The sequence below is a fragment of the Cheilinus undulatus genome, linkage group 13 (assembly GCF_018320785.1).
Source record: "Cheilinus undulatus linkage group 13, ASM1832078v1, whole genome shotgun sequence".
Classification (NCBI taxonomy): Eukaryota; Metazoa; Chordata; class Actinopteri; order Labriformes; family Labridae; genus Cheilinus; species Cheilinus undulatus.
Window position 1 is genome coordinate 16,557,412 of NC_054877.1, and position 24,818 is coordinate 16,582,229.

At 42.4% G+C, this 24,818-nt stretch overlaps 1 protein-coding gene across 1 annotated transcript in view; it reads right to left on the reverse strand.

Moving 5' to 3' along the window:
- The window catches only part of skila (SKI-like proto-oncogene a), a 38,844-nt gene that overhangs the window by 5,507 nt on the left and 8,519 nt on the right, over window positions 1-24,818 (reverse strand). The window contains exons 3-7 of the mRNA XM_041802952.1: window positions 9,959-10,054; window positions 9,190-9,278; window positions 6,614-6,756; window positions 2,283-2,653; window positions 198-428 (exon numbers count right to left, since the gene is read on the reverse strand). Coding sequence (XP_041658886.1) covers window positions 198-428; window positions 2,283-2,653; window positions 6,614-6,756; window positions 9,190-9,278; window positions 9,959-10,054 — 930 coding nt within the window. The remainder of the gene's footprint in view (window positions 1-197; window positions 429-2,282; window positions 2,654-6,613; window positions 6,757-9,189; window positions 9,279-9,958; window positions 10,055-24,818) is intronic.

Genomic DNA, 24,818 nt, shown 5'->3' on the forward strand with positions numbered 1-24,818 from the left:
AAGGAGCTTCAGTACATGAGCCGGATAGACATAACCACTAAGCTACCAGCATACCGCAATGTAATGTCTTTTGAGATGAGGCATGTGTTCAATGATGCAGATAAAGCACATACAATATATGCCACTGTTTTTTTTCTGGCCATTTTGATGCCAAATTCAGTCATGTGTATGTATGTTTGAACCTTCTCTGTCCATACCTGTGCAGTGTAGTGTGCCTCTTGCTGGCGTTGTGCCCCCGGCTCGCACGCGCAGGCCTGCTGTCGGAGCTGCTCCAGACGGGTCTCCAATTCCAGCTGTTCTTGCCGGGCCTGGCTGAGCTGTCGCGCTTGCTCACTGTGCACCGCCTCCAACTCGCTGCGCAGCTCTCGCTGCTCTGCGCTCAGCTCCCGCAGCCTTGCTGCTTCGCCCCCACGCAACGCCTCCAGCTCCTGAAGACACACAGATTAATTTCAGGGAGATTCGAATCAAATGTGATACTTCAAAGACTTTGGAAGAGGAAAAAATGCTACATAATTAAGCATCTCCAGAGGGAGTTCACATTTTGATGCCATGAGGGCAGTGATAATTTCGCTGACTAAAACAACGACTGAAAACGTTTGTCGACTAGCTTTTATTACATGATGAGGATGACACTTGTTACATGATGAGGATGACACTTGGTACACTTAAAAATAGATGTTTGATAATAAAAATTCTGGCAAAGACGAAGAAACTGTTGGACATTCAAAATCCAGGAATGTCAGTATTTTCATCAGTGTATGATTGTGCATCAGTATGAGTGTTTTACACTTAAATCAATTACACCTTGACTGATAAAAGTAGTTTAATGAGAATAAACATCATAAATAAGTAAAGACTAAAATGCGGCAATTTTTTATAGACTATAACTAGAATATAATGTTTTAGGTTTTGTTGAAGACAACTAAAGTTAAAGTAAAAGTTTATCTAAACTGTGACTAAAACTAAAGACTAATGCCATATTTGCACAGGATTGGTATTGCCTAGGGTCCTCTGGTAATTTGCAACAATCATGCAGGACGTCTGTGTTTTTAATCCATGCTTATTAGGGCAAATTTACAACCATCTTTCAGCTTACACAGAGGTCCAGGTTTATTCGAATCCAATGTTAATCGGCATCTCTGTAATTTATGGCGGTAATTATGTTTTTTTTGTGTTCCATGCAGCTTTTCCTGCTCCACAGGTAATACTATTTCTTGTGAATAGTACTTAAGACTAAATTTGGAATAGTTGCCTAAATCAGGGGATTTCAACTGGTCCAACATCAGGACCCACCACCCCCATGTATGAAATCACGACCCAAATGTTCAAAAAGTTCAACTGCTCAAATGTATTTAATGAAAAATGTTGCTGTTGGGCCCTAATTGGAACAAAATATGATTGAAAAGAGACACCATAAAACAAGCATGTTGAAAAAGCACATTATCACACGAGGACATGTATGAATATATTTCTTACTACCCATCGGTCTGAACGGTTGACTAGTGGAGGCAGATAGTAATGGATTTGGGATATCTTCACTGAGCGCTGATCCTCTGTATAGGGCACAAGTATCTTGTGTTTTATTCAGATTATTTCAATTTCCTCATTTTCCCAAAACACAGAAATTTGGTTATTTCTTTAGGTATTTCCATCGAAAACTATCTTCGTTATCCAGGGAAAGGGGATAAATACCTCAAAAATTTGAGAAAAAGACCAAAATTTTCTAATGATTTTCGGAAAACCTAGAAAAAATGAATGAATGTACTGTAGTCCACTTAGAACTTTTAGACATCATCCACTTTTTGCCAGTTTCTTTTATTCCTGGCACACATTCGTGACCCACTAGACACAGTTTCTCAATCCACTTCTGGGTCCCGACCCTCCAGTTGAGAACCACTGGCTTTGATTCACAAAGCATTAGGGACTTGCACACTACCTTTGTTATATGGCAGCCATGCTGGTCACAATCACAACTACAATAGAATGTAGGTCCTTAGAACTGAACCAAAATTAAAGTTGTAATCAGATATTACATATTTATATTAGACACAAGGATTTGCAAGGGACGGAATTCAAGATTTGCATGCAGTTTTAAGAACCATGCAACCAGCAACATTTAGACTGCAGTTCTTTTTTAAAGACAGAAGAATGAAGATAATGAGAGGTCATTGAAAGGTGAGCATCACCTTCACATCTACCAAAAGGACTTTTTTAATAGGTGGACACAGGTATGGTGTATTCAGGAGCTCATTTATCTTTGTCTTTTCCAACTACAAACTCACCATTTCCAGCTGCAGCTGTTTGTGCAGGGTGGAGTTGAGCTTCTCCTGCTGCTTGCTGTACATCTGCATGATCTCCACGACAATCCTGTCCTTGTCGTCCTCCAGTCCCCCCACCACCGCTGCAGCACTGCTCGTTGCACAGCCCGTGTCCTTAGCCACTACTTCCGTTACCGGTGACAACAACGACGCAGGAGGAGGAGGAGGGGTGTGGGCGGGGTTGCGGGTGGCTTTCTTGCAGCTCAGGCTGCTTGTCTCCATGGAAACTGCCTGGGTTTGGCATTCCCGCTCGGTGGCCGAGGCGGCAGCAGCAGCAGCACGTTGGGATTTGGCCTCCTCTGCGCTAGCAGCAAGGGGAGGAGATGCATGGAGATCTGGAGAGGGAGAAAAAGGGGGCATGAAACAAGTTTCTAAAACAGAATTCTTTTTTCATAAAAAGGGAGAAAAGTTGGTCGAAAGACAGGAAGTGCAAGTCAGGCTGTTGCACACTAACCCGCCTACGCTTAGTAACACCCTCGCACAACCTCATAGAAGCTCACACCTCTGTCAAAGTGAGCACATAGGCACAGCATGGCAACAGCTGAGGAGCCAAACACTTAACCAGAAATGATTCTCTGAATGCGCATGAGTATAGCTGGGAATAAAAGTCCTTGTGTGGGAGCTGTGCTGCGCTGCAGAGGCTCCTCCTCTGCTCAAACTCTGGCCTGTCCCTTTACTGTGGCCTTTAAGGTGCACATCAAGGGGGGAAAAGGATCAAAAAGGCAGTGTCACACTCTCACATGTCCACAGATGCTGCAGTGGAGCATGTGTAGGCTAGTAATGACACTGTGTTGGAAGGCAGATGCTTATAGATGAAGAAAGGAGAAAAAATGTGTGACAGAGGGTGCATGAGCACAGTGTTTACCAGTATAATGTACCCATACTGTATGTGCGTGATAGGAAAACGCATGCTCTGCACACAGCATGTCTGGCACTGGAGAGAACCCTCATGTACTGACTCAAGCTGGCATGCACACACATATACAGGATAGTAGAGGCATACAAATCACAAGAGCGGATAATGTGGTGGTGGAATGAAAAGAAAAAAAGCAGAAAAGAGAGAGACAGAGGGCCAAAGGAGAGAGTGAAAGGCACACAGACAGTAAGAAAGGGAAGCATTCAATGAGCGAAAAAAAGAGAAAAGAGGAGGTGGAGGAGGAAGAAGAGGTGGAGGAGGGGTAGAGAAAGTGACAGCAGACTGTGAGGGAGGCGGAGGATGAAAGAGACGAGGATGGATGAATGGACGGATGGAAAAGGAAGTGCTAGAGCAGACAGAGGACGGAGTGGGCAAGGATGTGGAGATAGCTGCCAGGGAAAAGAGAGGGAGGATGGAGGCAGGAGAGACAGATTGGTTGGAGAGGAAAGAAGAGGGGAGGGGGGCAGAATGCCTGAGAGATATGAGAGAGAGAGAGACAGCCTGGCAGTCAGACGTGGTGTAATAATGGTAGACGGAAACCACTCCTCTGAGCCCCCTCCTTCCCTCTCTCTCCTTCTATATAAACTGTATAAACACATCCTATTAATGCAGTCTTAAATACACACTTTAGAGTGCACATAAAATACATACACAGCAGAGGAACGAGGTCACTGCCACTTCCACCCCTCTTGTTCATCAATAGTGAGGTGCCCCCGGAGTCTTTATGTGAAGGTCAATGCATGATTATGTGCTTCGCTGCAGGCTGCAATGTTAACTGTGTGTGCATTAATGTGTCTGTGTGTTGATGGAATTTTACTGTAGGTCGTATGTTTACAGTAAGCACGTGTCTGAGTTGTGCTGCATTAACATGATCTGCATGTCTCTTCTGTTTATGTTGTATGTGTGTAAACTGCTCCTGCTTGCTGTATGTGTGTCATGTATTTATAGTAAGCATGTGTCAGACGTGTTTGTCTGTAATGTACATACAACTTACAAAGCAGGGTAATTAAATAATAACTAATAGGTGATGATCCAACATCATCTATACTAAACAGACAGGCAGAAATCCTTAACTGGAAATCTTAAAACACACTGTTTGATGCTCATTCTGCTTATAATTTTGATATGGTCATTAAAGCTTCTCTGAGCCCTGCAGAAAAAGCAGTACACCTTAAATCTTAACTGATTTAGACCTGGGCATGTGTGGGTAGTGTTTTTTGATGAAATTATCATCCTCCTTACTTTGAAAACTTAAATATATCACTCATAAAGAAAATTTGCAGTAGAAAAAGCACAAAAAGGCCAAACACTAAGTGGAGGTTTTAGGCATTAAAAGTTACTTAACAGAAATAATCAGTCTTGCATCTGATCATCTTTTCCTTCTGTAGTGCAAGATAAAATGTCAGTATTAATTTCAATCAGTTTCATTAGCTGCTGAAAGCTCCTTATTGCAGCTTTACAATTTTATCTGCCAAACTATTTGAACTTTCTTAATTAAGAAGCAGCTCAAGTTTCTCTCATGTTTAAGTATTTTAAGCTCTAAGGTAAGGTAAGGTCGTAAACTAGTATCAATATCATCTGTAAATTTCTGCCATGGAATGGATTATTGCAACACTGACACCACCTTGTTGTAAGGCACGAGGCAGAATCGATGCCATCGTTAGCATAGCAGAGTGAAATGTGACAGACAACAGCTCAATCTGAGTCCAGCCCTTAGCATGTTCACTCTGACACTAAGGCCCCGTCCACACAAGACGAAAATGATATATTGCAGTTTCATTTTGGAAAAGTTTTCCGTAAAGAGGGGATCGTTTCAGGAAATCTCTGTGTAAGCACAGAACCACTGAAAACGACTGAAACTGCGTTTCCGTGTGGATAAAACACCGATACAACAAAAAACTTTTGCGTATACTCCTGAATTCATCTCTGTGTGGACCTGGCCTAAAGAGCAGCCAGGCAACAACAAAAGCAAAGATAATACAGCAAAAGAGTGACTCAGTTTGACCTGAGCCCAGCACTGCAGTGATTTACTATTTAATGGCTTAAACACCTGCTGAGGTGTGTTTTTACTCACAACTTGCTTGTTTTAAGTCCATGATAACTTAAAGAAGTGGGCTGTAGCGTTAAACGTGGTTAGAGAAGCAGCTGTAAACACTCACCAGCACCTCTGCTCAAGCTACGTTAAGTTCATGATAACTTTAAAGACTCGTTTTCTGACAAGTTCATAGTTGTTACTTATTTTGGTTGAGTGCTTTAGTTGTGAACACCCACATCAGGAAATGTGGTGTCATCAATGGCAGCTTCACACATCGCAGCAGAACAGAAATGAAACTTAAAAACTACATGTGCAGTTTCAAAGAAGACTTTTAAAATCTTCTTTCTGTGATGTACTGCTCAGACATGAGTTAATGATGCCATCAAAGGACTGCTTTAGGGGGAGAAGGAGGGTTGTAGCACCTCATTACACATTTTAATGCATTATCTCTTCAATTTTGTAATAGTAGTAATAGTAATACCACGATATAATGCCATTGCCTTAAGAGGCAAAAAAAAAAAAAAACATGGAATAAATCTCGAGTGATATCTCCCAGCTGTAATAACTACAACTCCTTTTGTGAGGACTTTTCTACACCATAGCCCCTCTGTTTCAACAGAATTTATCATCTAAGTTATATTTTGCAAGAAGAGTTGTTTGTGGACCATTTTGTTCATCATGAATTCATTACGAGATTATCAAAACAAGAGATATTCATGTAAATGTTCACCTAAGTTTCAAACTGGAAAGGCAAAAATAATTTAAAATCAGAGAAGAAGCAGTTTTGAGTTAGACTTTATAGAATAAACTCAACAATCATCCCTTTAGTAATGTGTCTCATTACTGACTAGGGGTGGGAGAAAAAATTAATACAGTATAGTATCCCGATATTTTGTCTGGCTATATATCGTATCGTGTTGTTCACCAAGTATCGATTTTTTTAATTAATTGCTAATAGAAAAATATGTTTGCCCTGTGAGCTTGACAGAGTGATGGTCATACAGCAGGACAAAGTTGGTACAACAAACATGGCAGCACCAGAGGAAGGACATTAGGAATGCAAGCAGGGCACAAAAGAGATGGACATGATACATGAGGCTTGCAAGAAGTGCTACATGAAAATAAAATACTGTGGAAAGACGAAAAACATGAGGGCAAGACTAATGCTAAATCAGCTAAACAGTTGAAGAAATGGTACAGATCGCAATATATTGCAATATATTGTGTCCCAATACTCACTGTCTTGCAAAATATTTAAAATCACAATAATATCAAATCGTGACCCAAGTATCGTGATAATACCGTATTGTGGGGCTACTAGTGATTCCCACCCCTATTACTGACCCATGGGCGGTTCGTCGTGGCCCAGCACTCTGCGGCTGTAGTGGTGTTTGAGCAGTGCTCCGAGCATCTCCGGGCTCATCTCCGCCTCTCTCCGCAGAGACACGTTGGGAGCCACCATCTTATCGTAGGTGTATAGGTAGTAACTAGAAGAGAGAAAACAAAAAGACACGGCCTCAGTTGTAGATAAATCTTTATTTATGCAAACATATAAAAAACCACATTTAATCCTAGTTTTCCTGCTGCTGTTTCAGTACACAAAGAATCGGACATCTGTTTTGAGTTTCATTCAAACTGTGATGCTAGCAGTATTGCCTTTTACGTACTCCCACCTTTGCAAGAAAGACCATAAAATGTTACAAGCTATGGGTGTTCCTGATGCAGATATACATAAACAACAGCATATACGTATGCTATAACTCACATAGCACTTCTACCTCCTGTACTACAATAAAACAGAGCCAAATCTGAGTAATAGAATAAGAGTGATTCGGTTGCTGTTGTTGTCCACAATAAGTGCCCCATCTGAAGACAGGGGCAGAAAAACACAGTGTGGAATATGGATATTTCTTATCATGTGTTTACAGGATTTTAGACTGAACAGACCTTGGGCTTATCACAAATGTCCAGGTAGTAACAGAGAGAGATAGAGCCTGGAGATGCACTGAAGCCACTGAGCCAACACTATTGGTCTATTTCTAGCTGCACGGCGGGAAATGGAGGGAGAAAAGAGAGAGAGAAATTGAGAGAGTCAAAGAGATAGAGAAGCAGATGGAGGAGAGGAGGAAAGAAGAGAAGAGGAGAGAAGGGAGGAGAAGAGGAGCTCTGAACCCCTCCCCCACCAGCAGTCCCCTCCAGACAGAGCTGGAGCTGGAGCTGTGAACTAGGTTAAGCATGACAGCTCAGTGGGGCTCTGCCTGAAAAACTAAAGCAGCCGAGCCTTGCTTCCTCTCTCTTCTGGATGTAATATGAAGCGCTGCCTGCTCGCCTGAGTGAGAATCTGAAACTCCTTTACATGAAACGCCTAAGATGTGATTGAATAATGTAAGCCTGCCTTGTATTTGACAAATGTTCTGCTAATGGATGTCAGTAGTAACCTAAATATGATGTTAAGTGCTGTAGATGTTGACTAGCAGTAAATTCTCATACTTTTAATGCTGCAATGCAAAAAAGGCATGCTGCAAACTGGTCTGTGCAAGTTGTAACTGGTTTTAGACAGCGGCAGTCATGTGATGCCGGTAGGTGACCAGATCTCTAATCCTGCCAGTTTGTCTGGACTGACGTCTGCGCGCCTCCGCATAGTCAGTATGTCAAGGCAGTCACATGAAGCTGTGGCGCCATTAAACCATCTAATTCCATCTTTTAATCTGGGTCAGATTACTGTGCAAGCTATCAGAGCGCCATATCCAAACACAGGCTGGTACGCTCTGGGGGGGGGGAGGACGGGAGGAAAAGAGAGGCAAAAGAGAGGAAACGAAGGCTAAAGAGGGAGTGAGAGGAGCGGCACACGTGACGAAGGATGGAGAGCAAATAGAGTGAAGAGGGAGTGCAGTAGCAGCAAATTAGAGATGGGGATTTCATTTTCAGGTTTATTCAGACATTTCAGTCAAACTGAAACTTAACGATACCCTGTAATAATAAATCCTGCACAGTTAAAGTATCCTTGAGGGAAGTGGAATAAATTCAAATAGCGAAAGAAGCTTTCATCAGAATCTATGCAACCCAACTAACCATAAACATAAAATACTCATTAGTGGCAGCACTAAACTAGCCCCCAGACTTTGGAATAGCCTAACAGAGGAGATCAGTCAGTCCCTCATTTTACCTGAGGTGGAAAAAGTACCTGATTGTTATACTCTAGTAAAAGTACAGTAAAAGAAAAAGTACTCATCTATAAATCTACTCAAGTAAAAGTAAAGACCATATAATTTAGTTTACTTTAAAGTACTGAGTAGTTACTAAGGAGTTGTACAGTAAAATATGATCTTTCCTTATTCTCAAGAACAACAAGAGAAGAGATCTCCAACCGATGGTCGATTTTCTGGCTTTATGATTGTTTTATCTTTCTTGTTACTCTTTTCTTTTCATACTGCTTGCTTATTTCTTTGTATGACTTTGTCTTTTATCTGTCTGCTTTATTTTAATAATTATGTCATGTAAAGCACTTCATTTCTTGTATTACAAAGTTCTATACAAATAACGATTATTATTATTATTATTAACTAAAATCGCTTAAAACTGAACCTATTCTAATTTCATATTTTTTCACAACAATTTTAGCCCTAGAGTCATCGAACAAGCAAATTAACAGCATTCTTAGGATGTATCCTCTCAAATGTAAGGATTTTTTATGCTTAGATTAAAAACAATTTATTTGAGTGAATACTGTCAAATGTAACAAGATATTTTGAGACGTCAGCTTGGTCTATAAGAACATGTTACAGCCATCTTTGCCATTTTTCACAGTAAACTGAAGCTTATATCCTGGAGATAAACAGATCATTAAAATAACAGATAGTTGCAGCCCTGAAATGGGGCTTCTGGTGGCAACATATATCATAGTTAATAAGGTGTAGTACCTGGGATGGACCAGGGTGGGGTGTCCTGGCTCCTCCTTGATGTCAGAGAAAAGGCGGTTGAAGACTAGAGTGGGTGGAGATGTTTTCCCCTGTGAATAACAACAACACAACACATAAATAACCCACAAAAATGGCACTGCCTCTTAAGCCATTGTGTGACAGAAAGAAAGCTCTTCCATCCACCTTTATTGATCTTTTCATGTAATTTCTGGATGAAATGTCAGAATAGTAATCAGAAGCATGCCCAGGCACACATATAGAGACATGCATAAATATATGAATGCATGGAAAGACGCAGCAGGAGAAGAAGGGAATGTGCTGTACTGCACATGGCGCTCCTGGAGCCATAATCTAATAAAGCTAATATATGCATGCGTACATGTGGATGAGGGATCATCCATCAGCCATCAGCTGAGTGTGTGTGTGTGCACGCTGGAAGAGAAAAGATAATCATGATAAAGAGCTTCTTCTCTGTGTGTGCTTGTAAAGTTAGTATGTGTGCTGCGGTAGGGGGAGGCGAAGAGCAAAGCCTTTCAGCAGCAGTATGAGTATATTTCCTGACAGGTCAGAGAGGAGAAGTGTGCCGCTATGAATGGCTGAACAGGAGGGGTGTGTCTGTCAGTCAGGGTGGGGGGAAGTGACCCTAAGAGATGACCTGTGTGTAAAGGAGGAAGAGGGGGAGACGGGGAGAGAAGATGGGGATGTTGGAGCAGTGGGAGGTGATGGAGGGATGGGTGGATGGATACATGGAGGGAAACCGACCACTGACCTTTCTAGCAGGGTCAGAGTCTGGTAACTTGCTGGCAGGGGAGCAGAGTCCTGCAGAGGATTTCCTCACCTGGCTCTCCTCCTCCTCCACTGCTTTCTGAAACACAGAGAGAAAAGAGAGAGGGTTGGTTAGGACGACAGGCCAACACAAGTGAAACACAATCGAGATTGAGAGTAGCATTTAGCACGTATGATAGGATACTCTTAACAATTAAAATGATATACCGACGCTGTCTGGGGAGCGTGGGAACGAGAGGGAAGAAAGTAGTGAAGGAAAATTTACTACCATGGTCACAGAAGGGGAAAGACGGAGACGAATGGCATTTAAAAGAAAGGAAATAGAGACAAATGACATCCAAGAGATAGAAAATGGAGACAAATGGCATTAAAAGTGAACAGAACAAGTGAGCTATGGCCTGTGGTACAGAGAGGGAGAAAAAAGGAAGCAGGAAAATGGAAAAGCTAAGAGTAGAGGCTGAATGAGCCCACTGAGGAAAGCTTATGAATAAAACAGAAGAAAAGCCTAACCGGTAGTCAACAACACTACAACATGGCCTGTCATGTGCTTTCCGTGTGTGTGATTCACTGGTATACATAAAACGCAGTAGGAGCCAGCCATTCGCTCAACGTGGAGACGTATTTTGTGTTGAATGTTTATGATTCATTGTGTCAGCTTTGCGTCCTCTGAGCCATGTGTGTTCAGTAAATACTGCTGGCACTGCCTCTAGTTGTGTCTCTGTGTGTATCTATGTGTGTCTTTTTGTGCAAATCCAGGACACGCTCAGCAAGAGGCCACAAGCTGATGGAGTTGATGCTTATCTGCAGCAGACAGGCCTGACACTACACGCACTTTCAACTGAACCGACAGGTAGCACAGGCACCAGAGCAACAAGACTTTCCAGCGCTGCAAAATATGAACCGTTAGCTTGCCCACAGCAACAGACGAGAGAGAGAAAGAGACAGACAAGAGAGAGGGGGAGGGAGGAGAGGAGATAACGTGGGAGGAGGAGAGGAAACAGGAAAAGAAAATATAGAGGAGGCAGAAGGAAGGGAGAAAGAGATATAGAGGTTGTAGCAAGCATCAATAATTGACTTACAAGGCTTTTAAAGGCATCTATAAACGTTTATTCTCAGAATACATACACACATACACATACACACTAATGGTGAATAATGAACAAAGAGCCTTTCATCAGCTGGACCTAAGGATTTTTCTCTGCATAGTATTGGATGGGACACCGTCATTACCATTACTAAACAGCATCAAAACAAACCTGATTACAGTGAGCCTGCTATTAATTGCCTGATGGTTACATTAGCCTTGCAGCACGTTTGTGAAAGCCTTTGGCAGTGTTGTTTTTATAAATCATTAGCTTTCTTTTGATACCACAGCAATAAAACTGTTAGTCCTACGCACACAATACAGGAAAATTTCTTGTTTTTAATGACCAAACATTACATTTTAACTTATGCACACCTTTTTAGTTGCACAAGTACGTGCACTTTAGACACCGGTGTTGTTGTTTTGCTTGTGGAACATAAAACAGAAGGTTTTTTTTTTTTTTTTTTTTTTTTTTACTGTAACCGCGGAAATGTTAAGGGCATCTGGAAATGACAACTGTCGGCTGCTGCTGATGACAATACAAGCCGCCTTAGAAAGAAGCAAACTATGTCAACTACAGAAATGAATGTAAAAAGAAAGTCCATTTACAGCCTAAAAGTTTGAAAAACTATCATTACTAATCAACAAAAGAACTCACAATAGATTGTGGGATACATGGCTGCTTTATCCTTGCAAAAAATATGTTAACAGTCCTGTTTTTGTGCCGAGTTTCATCGCCATAACTTCATGGGTAGCTGGTCAGCTCAGTTCCTTGGTTAACGATGTTGATGTAAGGATTTCAAGGAATATCACTTGAGGATTTGAATGGCGATTTTACTTCCATAACCAGAGCCATCGAAAACTTTTGAGCTTTTGTAGTCATTCTGCTAAGCTAAACTAAGATATAATACAACATAAAAAATACACTTTCAGTTTGGACTGAAAAAAGGTAATTTCAAGGCATAAGTCAAAGTAAAATATGCAGTTTATCATGGTTACTTTATTGACTGCATCCACATCTGTTCAAGCTTCTGTTAGGTCTCAAATAAAAACAAAACAACTACAGCTAGTCCTGATTTGTGGCTGTTAAGTCATGTGTACTGTATGTGAGGGAGAGTCCCTTATTTACAAAGGCATGGGTGAATGAGCTTGTGCATGCAAATCTAACAGGCTGAAGCCATATGCGTTGCCAGGTGTGTCTTTCTGTGGGTGTCTATAGAGAAAGGGGCTTGTCCATTTATGAGCGCTTGTGGTTGGTGTTTTTTCCTTTTTTTTCCACTCTTGAAGGCAGCACTGCAGCACTGAAGAGGAGGGAGGAGGGGAGGCGGGGGTGATGGGACAGGGCAGAGATAGAGAGAAGGTTGAATTGACAGAAAACAACAATAAACCCACTGCAGTGGTGCAGAGGAGTGCTGGGTCTTCGCTGGCTGGATTCCCTGTATCAAGGTTGTTTGAATGTGTTGCACTGACTGACTGTTATATCCCCCTTTAGAATCTCCCCTCTGTACCTGAGTAGAGGGAGGCAGAGGGAGCACGCATGAAGCCAAACTCACATTAACACCAGGTCATCCAGAGGTCTTTCATCTGTTTGACCCCCATGGCAGCAGATGCTCCACTGATGAGACAACTGACAGCTCATTAAAAGGTAGCTTTCTGTGCCAGTCTGCATGCTTGTGTACAAAAGGACATTCTTAGACTGTTTAGTTGAAAGCATGTCGCACATGAGAGTGTTTGTGCTTTAGGTGAATGTGTCCACATATAAAACACACATGCATGTTCCACTAATGGTTGCCTGTGTCTCTCCCTGTAATTCCTGACAGTTGACAGCTGAATGCCCACCACCCACCCGTCCACACACATCCACTCAAACACTCCTGCTCATTATTCCTGCAGCTCTGCGATCTTTATTCCTTAATAAATGTGTTCAGGTGCAAACGTTTGCACATTTCATCACAGCTGTTTTCCCCGTCCCCCATTTCTCTCTCTTTCCTACCCGTCGCACCTTTCCACCACCTACCCACCACCCTCTGCTTTATTAGCACACACCATGCTGCTGCTCCGTCCTGATCTACAATAATGAAGCACCTCTCTTATCTGGGTCTGAGCCACACACAAACAGCCCCTCACCCCTCAAGTCTCCAGCCCTTTGTCAGGCTGAAGCTCGCCTTATGACAATGTGGATTAGCATTCCACACACTCGCTCAGCTGAACTCTGCCCTGTTGTTCCTAATCACCAGCAGTCTGCCTGCCGCTGCAACTACACAGCTATGAAACGTACAGCTCTAGACACACAGAGCCATGTGAACTTTTTTAATGACCCATTTCCAGAGCCTTAGTTTGGTCCCCAGACCATTAGCACACGTGACATTTCTAAAGCAGACGCATTAATGGAGCAGAAAGTGTTTTTCTGTGTGTGTATGTGTAGCCTGAGTGCTGTTAAATCCAACAATAACAAGCAGCACTCTACTACACAGACATCCATGACCGTACATTACCATACACAGTCTGGGAAGCGCAGGCGGAGGAGAGTAAATGCTCCTCAGCTGTGGCCGTGGTTTTTCACCATGACCTCCATCTGTGCTTCTCTCAGCAAAGCACTAACATCTAATTTACATGGTGAAAAAACAAGTTGCCTCTAGTCTCTTTTTCTTTTTAAGCTGGTATACCTACAGTAAAGAGGTATTTGAAATGGATGCTGACATTTCTGGGAATGCTTCTTTGAAGAGCAATGAAAAAAAGTCCTTATACTTACAATGTGATGTGTTTTTCAGTCTCTTAGCTACAGATGAAACTTTTATAATTAATTGTGCTGGTCAGTGTTATTTCTGTCGACCTAAAACTATGACTAAAAATGTTGGTCAACTATGGTTAGTTTTCATCAAGGAGACTAAAATGACACTTATATGTCAGTGCTGGACTGTGGGACATTCAAAATCTAGGATACTCCTCCACTGTGCCCATAATCAGAAGCAGGGATGTATAAAAGTATTGACAGATATTATCCTAACAAGTAAGTTATTGTTATTGGCAGGTTTGAACATTTCTGCTGATGTTTACAACCAATAGGCTATATTGGCAGTAAAAAATGGTCTATATGAGCTGTAGATACTGGCTGTATGAAGAAATATATTTGTGGAAATTTAGGCTTGACCAACTGACCTACATCAGCTGAAGTCTTCCTTTATTCATCCTCATTCCTTGCACCTTAAAGTCTGTTTTAAGGACCAACATGTATTAATTTGTACATCCTCAAACTTCAAATTGTTTGTTTTAGGGCTGAAGTTTTAGGCCTGGGCTACATTTCAACATTGATGTTAATACGGGATAAAATTCATTTCTAAATATCAGCATATCAGAATCAGGGAAAATCACATATCATGCATACCTTATTCTGAAGACAAGTAAAGATGGGTAGAGAGCATAATTAATTAATATGAGTGTTTCACATTTATATCCGTTTTACCATAAAGCTCATCAAATAGCTTCAAAGACAACAACTGTTTTGACTAAAAGTTAAGACTGACTAAAATGTATAGACTCTTTATTGACTGAGGCTTCATCCACATGTAGGCAGGTGTTTCTAAAACACGAGGTTTTCCTCATACATATTCAAAAATAATACCATCCACATGCACTGTTTAAAAATCCCTTTTGTCCACATAAAGATGCAAAAACGCACTCTAGCTGTTCCTCCATGATGCCTACCTTCTTTTTTAGATTTATTTTTGGGCTTTTGGTGCATTTGTTGATAGAGGGGATGAGAGAGTTAGGGTAAGACATGCAGGAAAGGGCCACAGGCTGGACTTGAACCCCAGCCGCCCCCTAGATGGGGCACGCCTTAAACCACTAGTCCATCTGCGCCTCTGGCAATCTTATTTTCAAAGTTGTCACATCAACCAGAACTGGGTCTCGTCCAAACTGCAGACATTGGCTGTGGGGTTTGTGTTTCTCTAGGGTTGTATGAAGCACCAGTGAGCTCCATAGGCCATTCAGGTGTCTCTGTTCATCAACTTATGCAGCTGTGTATGCATGTGTAACCATATTTAAAGTCAAGTTAGCAAGTTTGGCTACACACACTACTGGTATGGGAACAAAAGTAATAATGTGATAACATGACAACAAACTGAGGAGAAGCTGGCATTGAGTGGGACGTTACAGGCCAACATCTCTGTTTTCCCCATCTGCACGTATGCTATATGTGTGTTTACGGAAGGTCAAAACGCATAGACAAACCTTCGTTTTTGAAGGTATGGAAAAGGCCTAAAACTGGATTAAAATACCTTCAATCTTTGTGTTACTAAAATATTATTAAAACTTTGCCTGACCTAGACTGAATTCAAAATAGCTGCCAAATTGACACTACTGCATGCAAAAGCACAACCATATCATTCATGAAGACCTGAAGGCTTACAAAAAAATTCAACAGAAACCCAGCATCTCTGCAGCAGAAGATATAAGCTAGTCTCTTTCAGCTCATGCCTGCCTCTACTCAAATCCAAAGACACACTTCCTCTTCATGTAATTTATATGAACTGAAAGTAACTAAACACACAAAGTCTGACACACTGCCATGCAAAGTGCAAACAAGTCCGAGGTCAAGATCTCCTCCTCCACTCCAGTCACATGGACACACCAGATGACTGCCGTCTCAGAGCAGATAAGCACACACTCACACAGAGCAGCACGCTATAAATACACATGTCGTCTCCATACATGTATTATAAAACACATACGCTGCTTCCCAGCCCCCCCAGCATGTACACACTAAAGCGTTGTGTTTTCCATGGAGCAAATCGGCACTTAGTTTGAAAAATTTAGAAGCAGAGGGAACTCGGTTGGGATAATGATCTGTAAAAACAACAACCAAACATTTCCAAACAAATCATGAACTTTACATGCCGCTCTGATTAAACCAAGCAACATGTAAAAGGTGCTGCTTTACTTTAAGGCTTACATGATGCTGAAACATTTGAAATCATCAAGGAGACACATCATCATTAGAGCAACTGTTATTACAATATGCTCAGGCATTTTTTAATAATTTTAAGGCAAAAAGGTTTATGGGAAAATAAAAAATCCTTGACAAATAGACACAAACTAACGCCCTGCAGGCAAGCATTTTGCCATGAGCGTCCTTCCTTGCATGAGTAGACCTTTCCTAGAATTAGCTACCAAAATGGTAACAGTGTAAAGCCCTGTCCAGGATATAACACACTTACACAAACACAACTAGTCTCAACAAGCCTGATGGCAAATCTTATCTAGGGCACAATAAAGAGCGCACAAACTTCGACTCTGACCTTTCATCCCAGAGCAGCAGGCCTTGTGTTTTTGTGTGTGGTTGTGTTATCAAAATCTATTTTGAATCCCTTCTGTGTCCTTTTAACATAAACACTGTAGGGCCCAATTGTCTTCACATCTGTTGAAACCCAGGCATCAGTAGTCGTGTATGGAAACAACCCCCAGGCGAGTGCCACAATCTCACTCATGGGACAGAAACAGAGGGGTTCCCGAAACATAACTGTACCACCCATCCTCCCCTCAACCTCCTTCTTCTTCTTCCTCCTCCTCCCCCTCTGAGCCATTCATGAGGCTGGCATTCAGGAGGAGGAGGATGGATGGAGGAGGGGTTGGTGGTGGGCAGTCGAGGAGGATAGAGTAATGCAGCTCATTCTCTTTTTTTTCCTCTCTTAGGAGGAAGTAAACAGCTTTTATTTGGGTGTCTTTTCATTCTGTCTCAGACAGCGAGGGAGGAAAGGAGGAACATACTCACACACATAGTTGCAGAGACAGTCAGTCACGCCCTGTCTGTTTCTAGACCACATCCTGTTCTGCTGCAGTCGTCAACTGTGTCAAAGATCAGGCTACGGCTATGTAGATACCTATACTTCCTGGCTAGAGACCATTCAACTGCTCTATACTGAAGTTTCAAAATGATACAGAAACTTAAAGAGCCCCTTGTCTTCTCTGATCTTCCATTCAACTTTTACTCATTAGGGACTTTAAAAGTGGCGATCTGCAGTGTAGATGTGCTGCCTGAGCTTTAAGTCTGTCTTTAGGATCTAGTTTCTAAGTGTTTAACTGGTGCTGTAGTGATCCCACCTGCCCGTTGCCTACACCACACGCACCAGAGGCCTTTATATGGAGGTCTTAATCCAATAAGCCATTTATCCATGGACTGGGAGCCGCACTTTGTTTCAGCAGCCAAATCAATAACAGCCCACAGGGGAAGCAGACTGTAAAGTGGGGCATTTAAAGGAATACACTTTTTTTAGTAATTAACACAGCACTGTGAAACGTGACGACTGGGTTTGGTTTCAGAGACGTCACGTTCAGCTCTTGACTGGTGATTTGCTGTGAAATTGCCTCTCTTAAGTTATATTAAAGGCTCCTATGGGATGGAAATAGATGTGTTGAGTCCTACATTGATTGTTGCTTATACATCAACAAGAGAATAAGAAAAGAGGGTTGTAGTTACTCAAAATGATATTTTGAAGACTTTTTTTAAATTTTATTTTTGGGCATTTTAGTGCCTTTATTTTGACAGGGGAGGACAGTGAGATAGGACAAGAATGAGAAGAGACATGCAGGAAAGGGCCACAGGCCGGATTCGAACCCTGGCCGCCCATGTACATGGGTCGCGCCTTAGACCCGAAGACTGTTTTTAAAGCATAAAATGATATTAAGGACTCGTGGGCTGGCTAAATTTGTGGCAATGATTTTACTGTATTTCTATATCCATTGGTGCTAGCTCACAGTCAAGTGCGATTATGGGTCCCCACAGTCATCACAACATAAAAGAAATTAAACAATGCCTTGTTGTTCTTGTTTTTCTAAAGGTTGTGTCACATATTGCTAAAGTTTCCACAGTATGATGTTACAGTGTTATTTAGCAGACGCTGTAAAAACCATCGTCTTTTGAATAGGGATGCACAAAATTAATAGGCTAAAAACACCAGAATTATAAATCTTTAAGCTGATTCACAGAATGTGTTTCCTTGACTTTGGACAATTTGGCTAAAGGCAATTAAAATTTGCAGAAATAAGATGTGAAATCATTCACAGATTAAGAGTCAGAAAAACTGCTCAATGAAATACTACATGTACATTTCTTTATCACTCTGATGGATTCACCATTTACTTAGCACTTAATTGAGTTTACTTTTACTGTATGGTTCAGGAGATCATTGTCAGTGTGTATATTCTTTGACTTCAGCCTTGAACAAAGATAGAAGCTGTATAAAACCCAGCAGGGAACTGGTGAAGACTGACAGGTGGACAGTTAGACAAACAGGTGACAGAGGTAAACAGGAAGGAAAAAAATAGGCAGACCGCCAAGACAGATGAAGAGACAAACAGACAGCCTGCGACTGTCTGTCTGTGCCTTTACCCCAGACACACACAGTTACACACACCTGTTCCTCCCTCTTCCCAAACACTAAACAGAAAGAACAGAACCAGACAAGCACACTGATAAGCATCAGCCAGACTAGTCATGCCAGACACACACACACAGAGCAGATAAGGGTAAGTTCACTCCTGAACTGCTTTGGCTGCAGGCCTCGGGCACATTTTTTGCGCCACATGGGCATGCTGTCTAGACAGTCATCACATGCACGTCACACACACACACACACCCTTTGCAGCGTGTTTTTGAGCTCCTACATTTACGGCTACAGTCAGTCATTTTACAAACACCAGAGCCTTGATTGCCATAGAAAACAGGACTATGGGAGAAAATGGAGCGAGATATACTGTGATTGTACGGAATCTCCCCCATCTGTTCACCTTCTATAGCTTCACCACTGACAGGAGTTAAATTTGGAAACCAGCTCCAGTCTCTCTCTATGATCCTTCACAGAAAATGACGTCTCTTTAAGCCTTCTCGATCAATTTTTCTATTCATCTCTCTACCTCCCCTCCTCCTCTGTTTCTCATGTTTCACAGTCAAATCCCAGGCGGCAGCTTTCAGTCTATATTCACAGCAGTACATGAGCAGGGTTGTAATAATGTTGCCTCATGAATGGACAAATTGTCTGACTGGAATATACTGAGCAGGCAAAGGTTACCCACTTCTTTACATCACAGACATACTGTACAGAGGTGAATGTTAAGTGTTATGATGGCTGGATATTAAATGTGAATTGAAATTCCCCGGTGTCTTGTGTGATGTCTTTTTTAGTTTGAGAAATAGTTAAAAACAGCTTAACACGGATGGCTTAGAAAACAAATGTCATCGGATTTTCAGGGGCTACAACTGGTACACTCTAGCAAATTGACAAAATGAATCAAAAGCAATCAAAATGTCCATCAATCAAATACTTTTCCTTTAAAATTCAAAATCATTCAAAATTTGTTATCCCAGATTACTTATCTTCTCTGAGGTGCCTTACTTAATTAAATGGGCATATGATTGAGGGGTTTTATGCATGGAGGTGCCCTAATTGTTACTGAGACAATTAGTGCTGATTGGATAGCTTCAAAATTAATCAACAACTACTCTGATTGTTAATCTTTGGAGTCATTTATCAAGGAAAAACCCCAGAAAACTATTCCAGGTTTTACCTTTAAAACAAATTTCATCTGTCCACATTCACATCTGAATTAAAATCAGCTGTTTTCTGTGTTTCAATGAGCAAAGACATCTGCTTGATCTCTGCTAACTTCAGATGGAAACTTGTCACATACTTTATGATTTACGGATCAATATTGCCAGGCATAATGGGAACTTAATGAAACATTACTCACTTGTATGCTGTAACTGTAAGCAGCTCAATTCTTGCACCAGAGCCTAGAAGTACACTAATCAAATCGTCAACGGCATGTACTGTGATTAATGGCTGCAAACAGACAAAGTATATTGCAAAATAAGATAATTTAAGCTTTAATCATGCAGTTTTATGAGAAAGCCTTGTAGAGGACAGGCACAGCATGTAGGATGACATATTTATAACTGAAATTTCCTCTTCTCAGTGCAACTTCAGCACAGGCAGTATTCTCTTTACCCGGTCCATTATTTCTGTCTTCAAAGCGAGATTATGACGCCATGATGACTCTTAATCTATCCTGCCCCCCCTTCTTCCCCACCCTTTATGTCATCAGGCTTGGCATAAAGCACTACAGGCTGATATACGTAGTCAGAGATGTGCATATGCTGTTTATATGCAGAAGGAAATGGCAGAGCGTTTGAGTCAGTGAAGGGCATTTAAAAATCATCCATGTGCAAGAGAGCATACTAGCTGCATATACATATGCAGTTAACCGTCTCCAGCATGGCAGCTCAGTGTGTATGTGTGCTCCACTTTCCTTCCCTAGTGCCCCCAGAGCGTTAATTACCAGGGCTGTCGGGGCTCACCTATGTGAGTCAACCAGGCTGGGAAGCAGACACAGATAAAACTGCACACGAAAGTTAACAGACAACCCCTTAAAACAACTGCATTGAACAGCAGAGGAGGAGGACGGAGAGAATGACGTAGTTTCACCGCAAGCAAACTGCCGTGCACAAATAAGCACACAGACACAAGTAGACACACTTTGCTCTCCCAGGAGGAAGCGTCGACTGAAAATGAGGCCAGTGGGCTCTTGCCTTGTCTGTGGATGACTGTACGCATCATCACTTGAGCTTTATCTCGGCCAGTTTGTGCGTGTTTTCACCATCTTTTAAAAAAGGAAAGAGAAACTTTCCTAGCAGTCCTTGAGATGCAGGTTGGAGGTGTGTTACTAGTTAAAATCCGCAATTGGGAAGAGAAAGAGGCGTGCTTTCAGCACCGAAACACAACTCGGCTGCCTTGATTTCTATATAAGGGAACTCGGCTCACTATTCGGATGCTGGAAACAACTCAGAGTGCTTGGAGACAGGGGGAAGTGAGAGAGCTGCAGAGAGAGGATGAGCGTTGCTAAGCAGACTGAAAGCCGAGAGAGGCTGTCAGCAAGCCAGCAATGCTCTGCTATCACTACAGAGAGAAAACACAAAATGGAGACACTGCCCAACCCAGACAGTGCCTTACCCAGCATCCGCTAAAATGCATCAAAATATGAAGAAAAACCTGCTTCAAATGCTATTTGTATCACCCATCATCATATGTAGTTCGGTTTCTATCTCATGGCTAGTTTTCCTCTCTTATATCCTTGTAGTTTGTAAAAATTAACACTCAATTCTAGTGCTGCACACTAAAAAATCAAGTATTCAAGATTCAAGAAAGCATAGTTTAATAAGGCAGTGTATAAGTGATGCTGTTTTAATGCAGGAGTTGGAGTTGGCCCCAACTTAAACCCTTCCTCACGGGCTGTAGTATGCAGTCATTTATCGATCTGTAGTTTGTTTACTTCTACCCCAGCATGGGAGAGGGAGGCTGCTCTGCCGTAATGTAGAATACTGCAGTAAATGTCAATGCTTGCTCAGTCCTTGCCGTCTGCAACAAGGCTGGCTAGGAGGAGAGGAATAAGATGGGGAAAGACAGAATGAAGGGTTGAGAAAGGGTGAAGGTAAAGGGGAGCTGACCTATGATACGGTACCAATCCTACAAAAAGAAGGCTCCACCTGGCCAAAAACGCCTTGCAGGGTTGAATATATCACAGACACATGGAAAGCAAGACAGTTAAATCCAGCCCTGGGTCTTCTGACTGTTCTGCAGGGAGCTCTGCTCTCATCCATATTACATGCAGGAGCTTGTTTGAAGCCTCGACTGCTCGTCTTTGCATGGGCAGCTTGGCTTTGCTGTCCGGGCCCCTCGGGCTTGCCTGTCTCTCCCACACACACGCACACACACCCAAACACACACACAGACACAGCTCCAGTAATGCAAATCCATCAGCTACCATGACTCTCTTTTTCTCTCTGTGACAACTCTGCTTTTCAAAACAAGTCTCTGAAGACCATTGCTTGCTTCTTTAACAAAGCTTGTGGGCTGCAGAATTCACGAGATACATCTACTTTTAATCTTTAAAATGTATATTATTAAGAGAAAAACTTTGACTTCAAAACCCACGCATAGAAATCAAGCATGTGGTCAGAGGTGGCTATTTATTAACTATCCTGCCTGAGAAGATAAGAACACATGAGAATCCATGGCAGGTGAATTTACAGTCCCTCCACCTGATCACCAGACTTCTTTTATTAAAATGGTCTCTGTCAGACAGCAGCCTGAGTTTAGCGTGGCTGAGTTTGGTAAATGTCATTACGGTTGAGTCAGAGCTCTAAGTGAACACACCTGGGCGTAGATCAAACAGAGCGGGACGGTGATAAATCTTTGTCCAGGCTCCACAGTGACGCTGATGAGTTGAAAGCAGACTGCAGGGCTGATGGAGCACAGTGACTCACGCTGCAGGATAGGGGGGTTGGCGTGGTGACGGGAGGAAGTGGCTTACGGTGGCGGTGATTGTGTCTTGTGTGTCTGGCTGTGTTTCTGGCTGTGTTTGACCCGTTTGACCTCCTTTTATCGTGGAACTGTGGGCTTTGTCATCTGCACAGGATCTCGTGCTACTGTGTGTCATCTTTCTAATAAGGGTTGTCATCATATGGAAATGTTAAAACGGCTCACGTCACCGTCTGGCCATTTGTCGTACACTTCTTAGGACTCAAAGACAGTTTCAGTTTTAGATTTGATATTTTAACCGTGCTTGTTTGTCTGCCAGTGCAGCTGACAGCAAAGGTAACCATGCCAAAGTTTCACCATCATTCTCCTGAAGGCTACATTTCTTCCCTCATCATGAGTCAGACTTCTGAAGAACTACTGTACATATGGCCTCATTCAGGATCAGGATGTGTCTCAGCCTCCAAATTTTGATAGTGATGACACAGAAAATGTCTGGGATAACAAAGCTGCTTGTCATAGGAACTGGTTATAATTTAGCCAGGCTGTTAACCACAAGGCCAGCTTCTTTTTATTTTAAAAGAATAAAGTCAAGGGCAGTAGTAATATATGCTCCAATCCCCTGGCTGCAAGGCTGTTTTCATAAGAGAAAATCACAACCCAAGAGCTGGACACGCAAAACCAGTGCTACATGCCTGACACAAGTTGAAAACACCCCTCTGATGCTTAAGGACACTTAAGAGGGACTTCCCTATTAGCTTGCATGCAAGGATGCTGAAGAACACTCACCAGTCTCAACACATGCAACCCTTAATGAGGCACTGTAGCTGAAGTACACTCAAGTAAAAAATACACAATATACCTTTCATGAAAGTCATCAGATATTTAATTGCATAGAGGTCAATGACCTTGAGGATTGCCTACTACTTAGTTTATGATTTGAAGAGTAGTAGAGAGGGTGTTGAGGATCCAGAGGGAGATTGTCTCCTATTTACGGGATCTTGATGAGCTGGTTTGGACCCTTGAGGGCCATAAGGCAAAGACGGCTGTATGTTTGCATGAGCGTGTCTGTCTGCCTAAAGAAATATGAGGGAGACGGATGATTCCCATGAGCGGCAGCACTGCAGGTGGGAATAAGCTGCAAGATAAACACATCAGCACTGGCAGGGAAGGCAGAAGCAGAGAGATATGGAAGACCAGGGGAACCGCAAAATGTCATTTGTTTCACCTTCACTAATGTGGTCTGTTTCCCAGTTGCAAACTTTACAGCTTTGCCCTGAGCAACATCAGTCAGGCCCCCAGTGAGATGAGGATTTACAGGGTATAGAGGCCGCCAGCAGTGGAAGGGAAAGAAACAGTTGGAGGGTGTTTGATGTTAGTGGAGCAAAGGTGAAGCTGCAAATAAAAGACTTCCAGGGCAGGCAAGTAATCACCTCCAAAGCTTGGCAGGTTAGCATCTCACTGTGGTTTTCTTGGATTTTTTTTCCTTTCATCTGGTGTGTAGGCTGAAGGTCAAAACAAGCATGGGCCAAAGTAACAATTTACTTGGATGACACTGCTTGTGTGCAATTAACCACATGCAGCAATCTAATTAATAAAAAGGAGAACGTGCACCTAAGTGTACACAATGCAAACAGAGATGCTTCCATATGGAAACGAGGAACCATTACTAAACATGCAAATAAATTGCTGGCAAAGTGGAGAGATGGGGATTCCTTTAATTGTGCAGGCTGACTATTTCCCCCTGATTTCACTGTTTGCACCATGAATAATTGATCAGTGTAGTGGCTGGGCTCAATGTGTTGTAGATGTGCGGGGTGGCAGCCCAGCGGGACTCATGACACGCCTTTGATATCCTGTGTTTATCTCCCTGTCTGAAAGACTGTGGCTGTGGGAGAAAATATGACAGAGGGGGAGTCTAAGTGCCTATATGGTGTGTAATGTGTGTTCATCTGCTGTGTAGATACTTCTCCTATGGATAGCGCCGTCACTGGGTCTCTCCATTTATATCTTCATTAATCACCGTTCCCACCGGGAACGCGGCACAGAGGAGTCTTTCAAATGCAAACGCACCACGCTATTTGCTTGCACACAACACGCAGAGGCTGGCAGTCTCCCACAGCCTCTTTACAGTACACCTCCCTCGCCTCCAACTCCCTGCCCCCAACACACACACAACCTGTTTGTCTGACTGTCTCCCAGGGAAACCAGACAGTGGACACTTAATCTTCTCATCAACACATCGATTAATTAATACCAAGACTCTTCATTATTCTGCTCTCATGCAACAAGCCAGGCAAGCTACTCAGCCGTGTTAGGATCCAAGCCCCTCTCCTCTTACAGTCCTGTTTGAACTCGTAGCCCATTATATCCCCCTCTCTTTCACTCTTCTCATTTTCCTACAACAAACTGGTCTGGCGCCCTAAGGGGAGAGAACCAGAGCACAG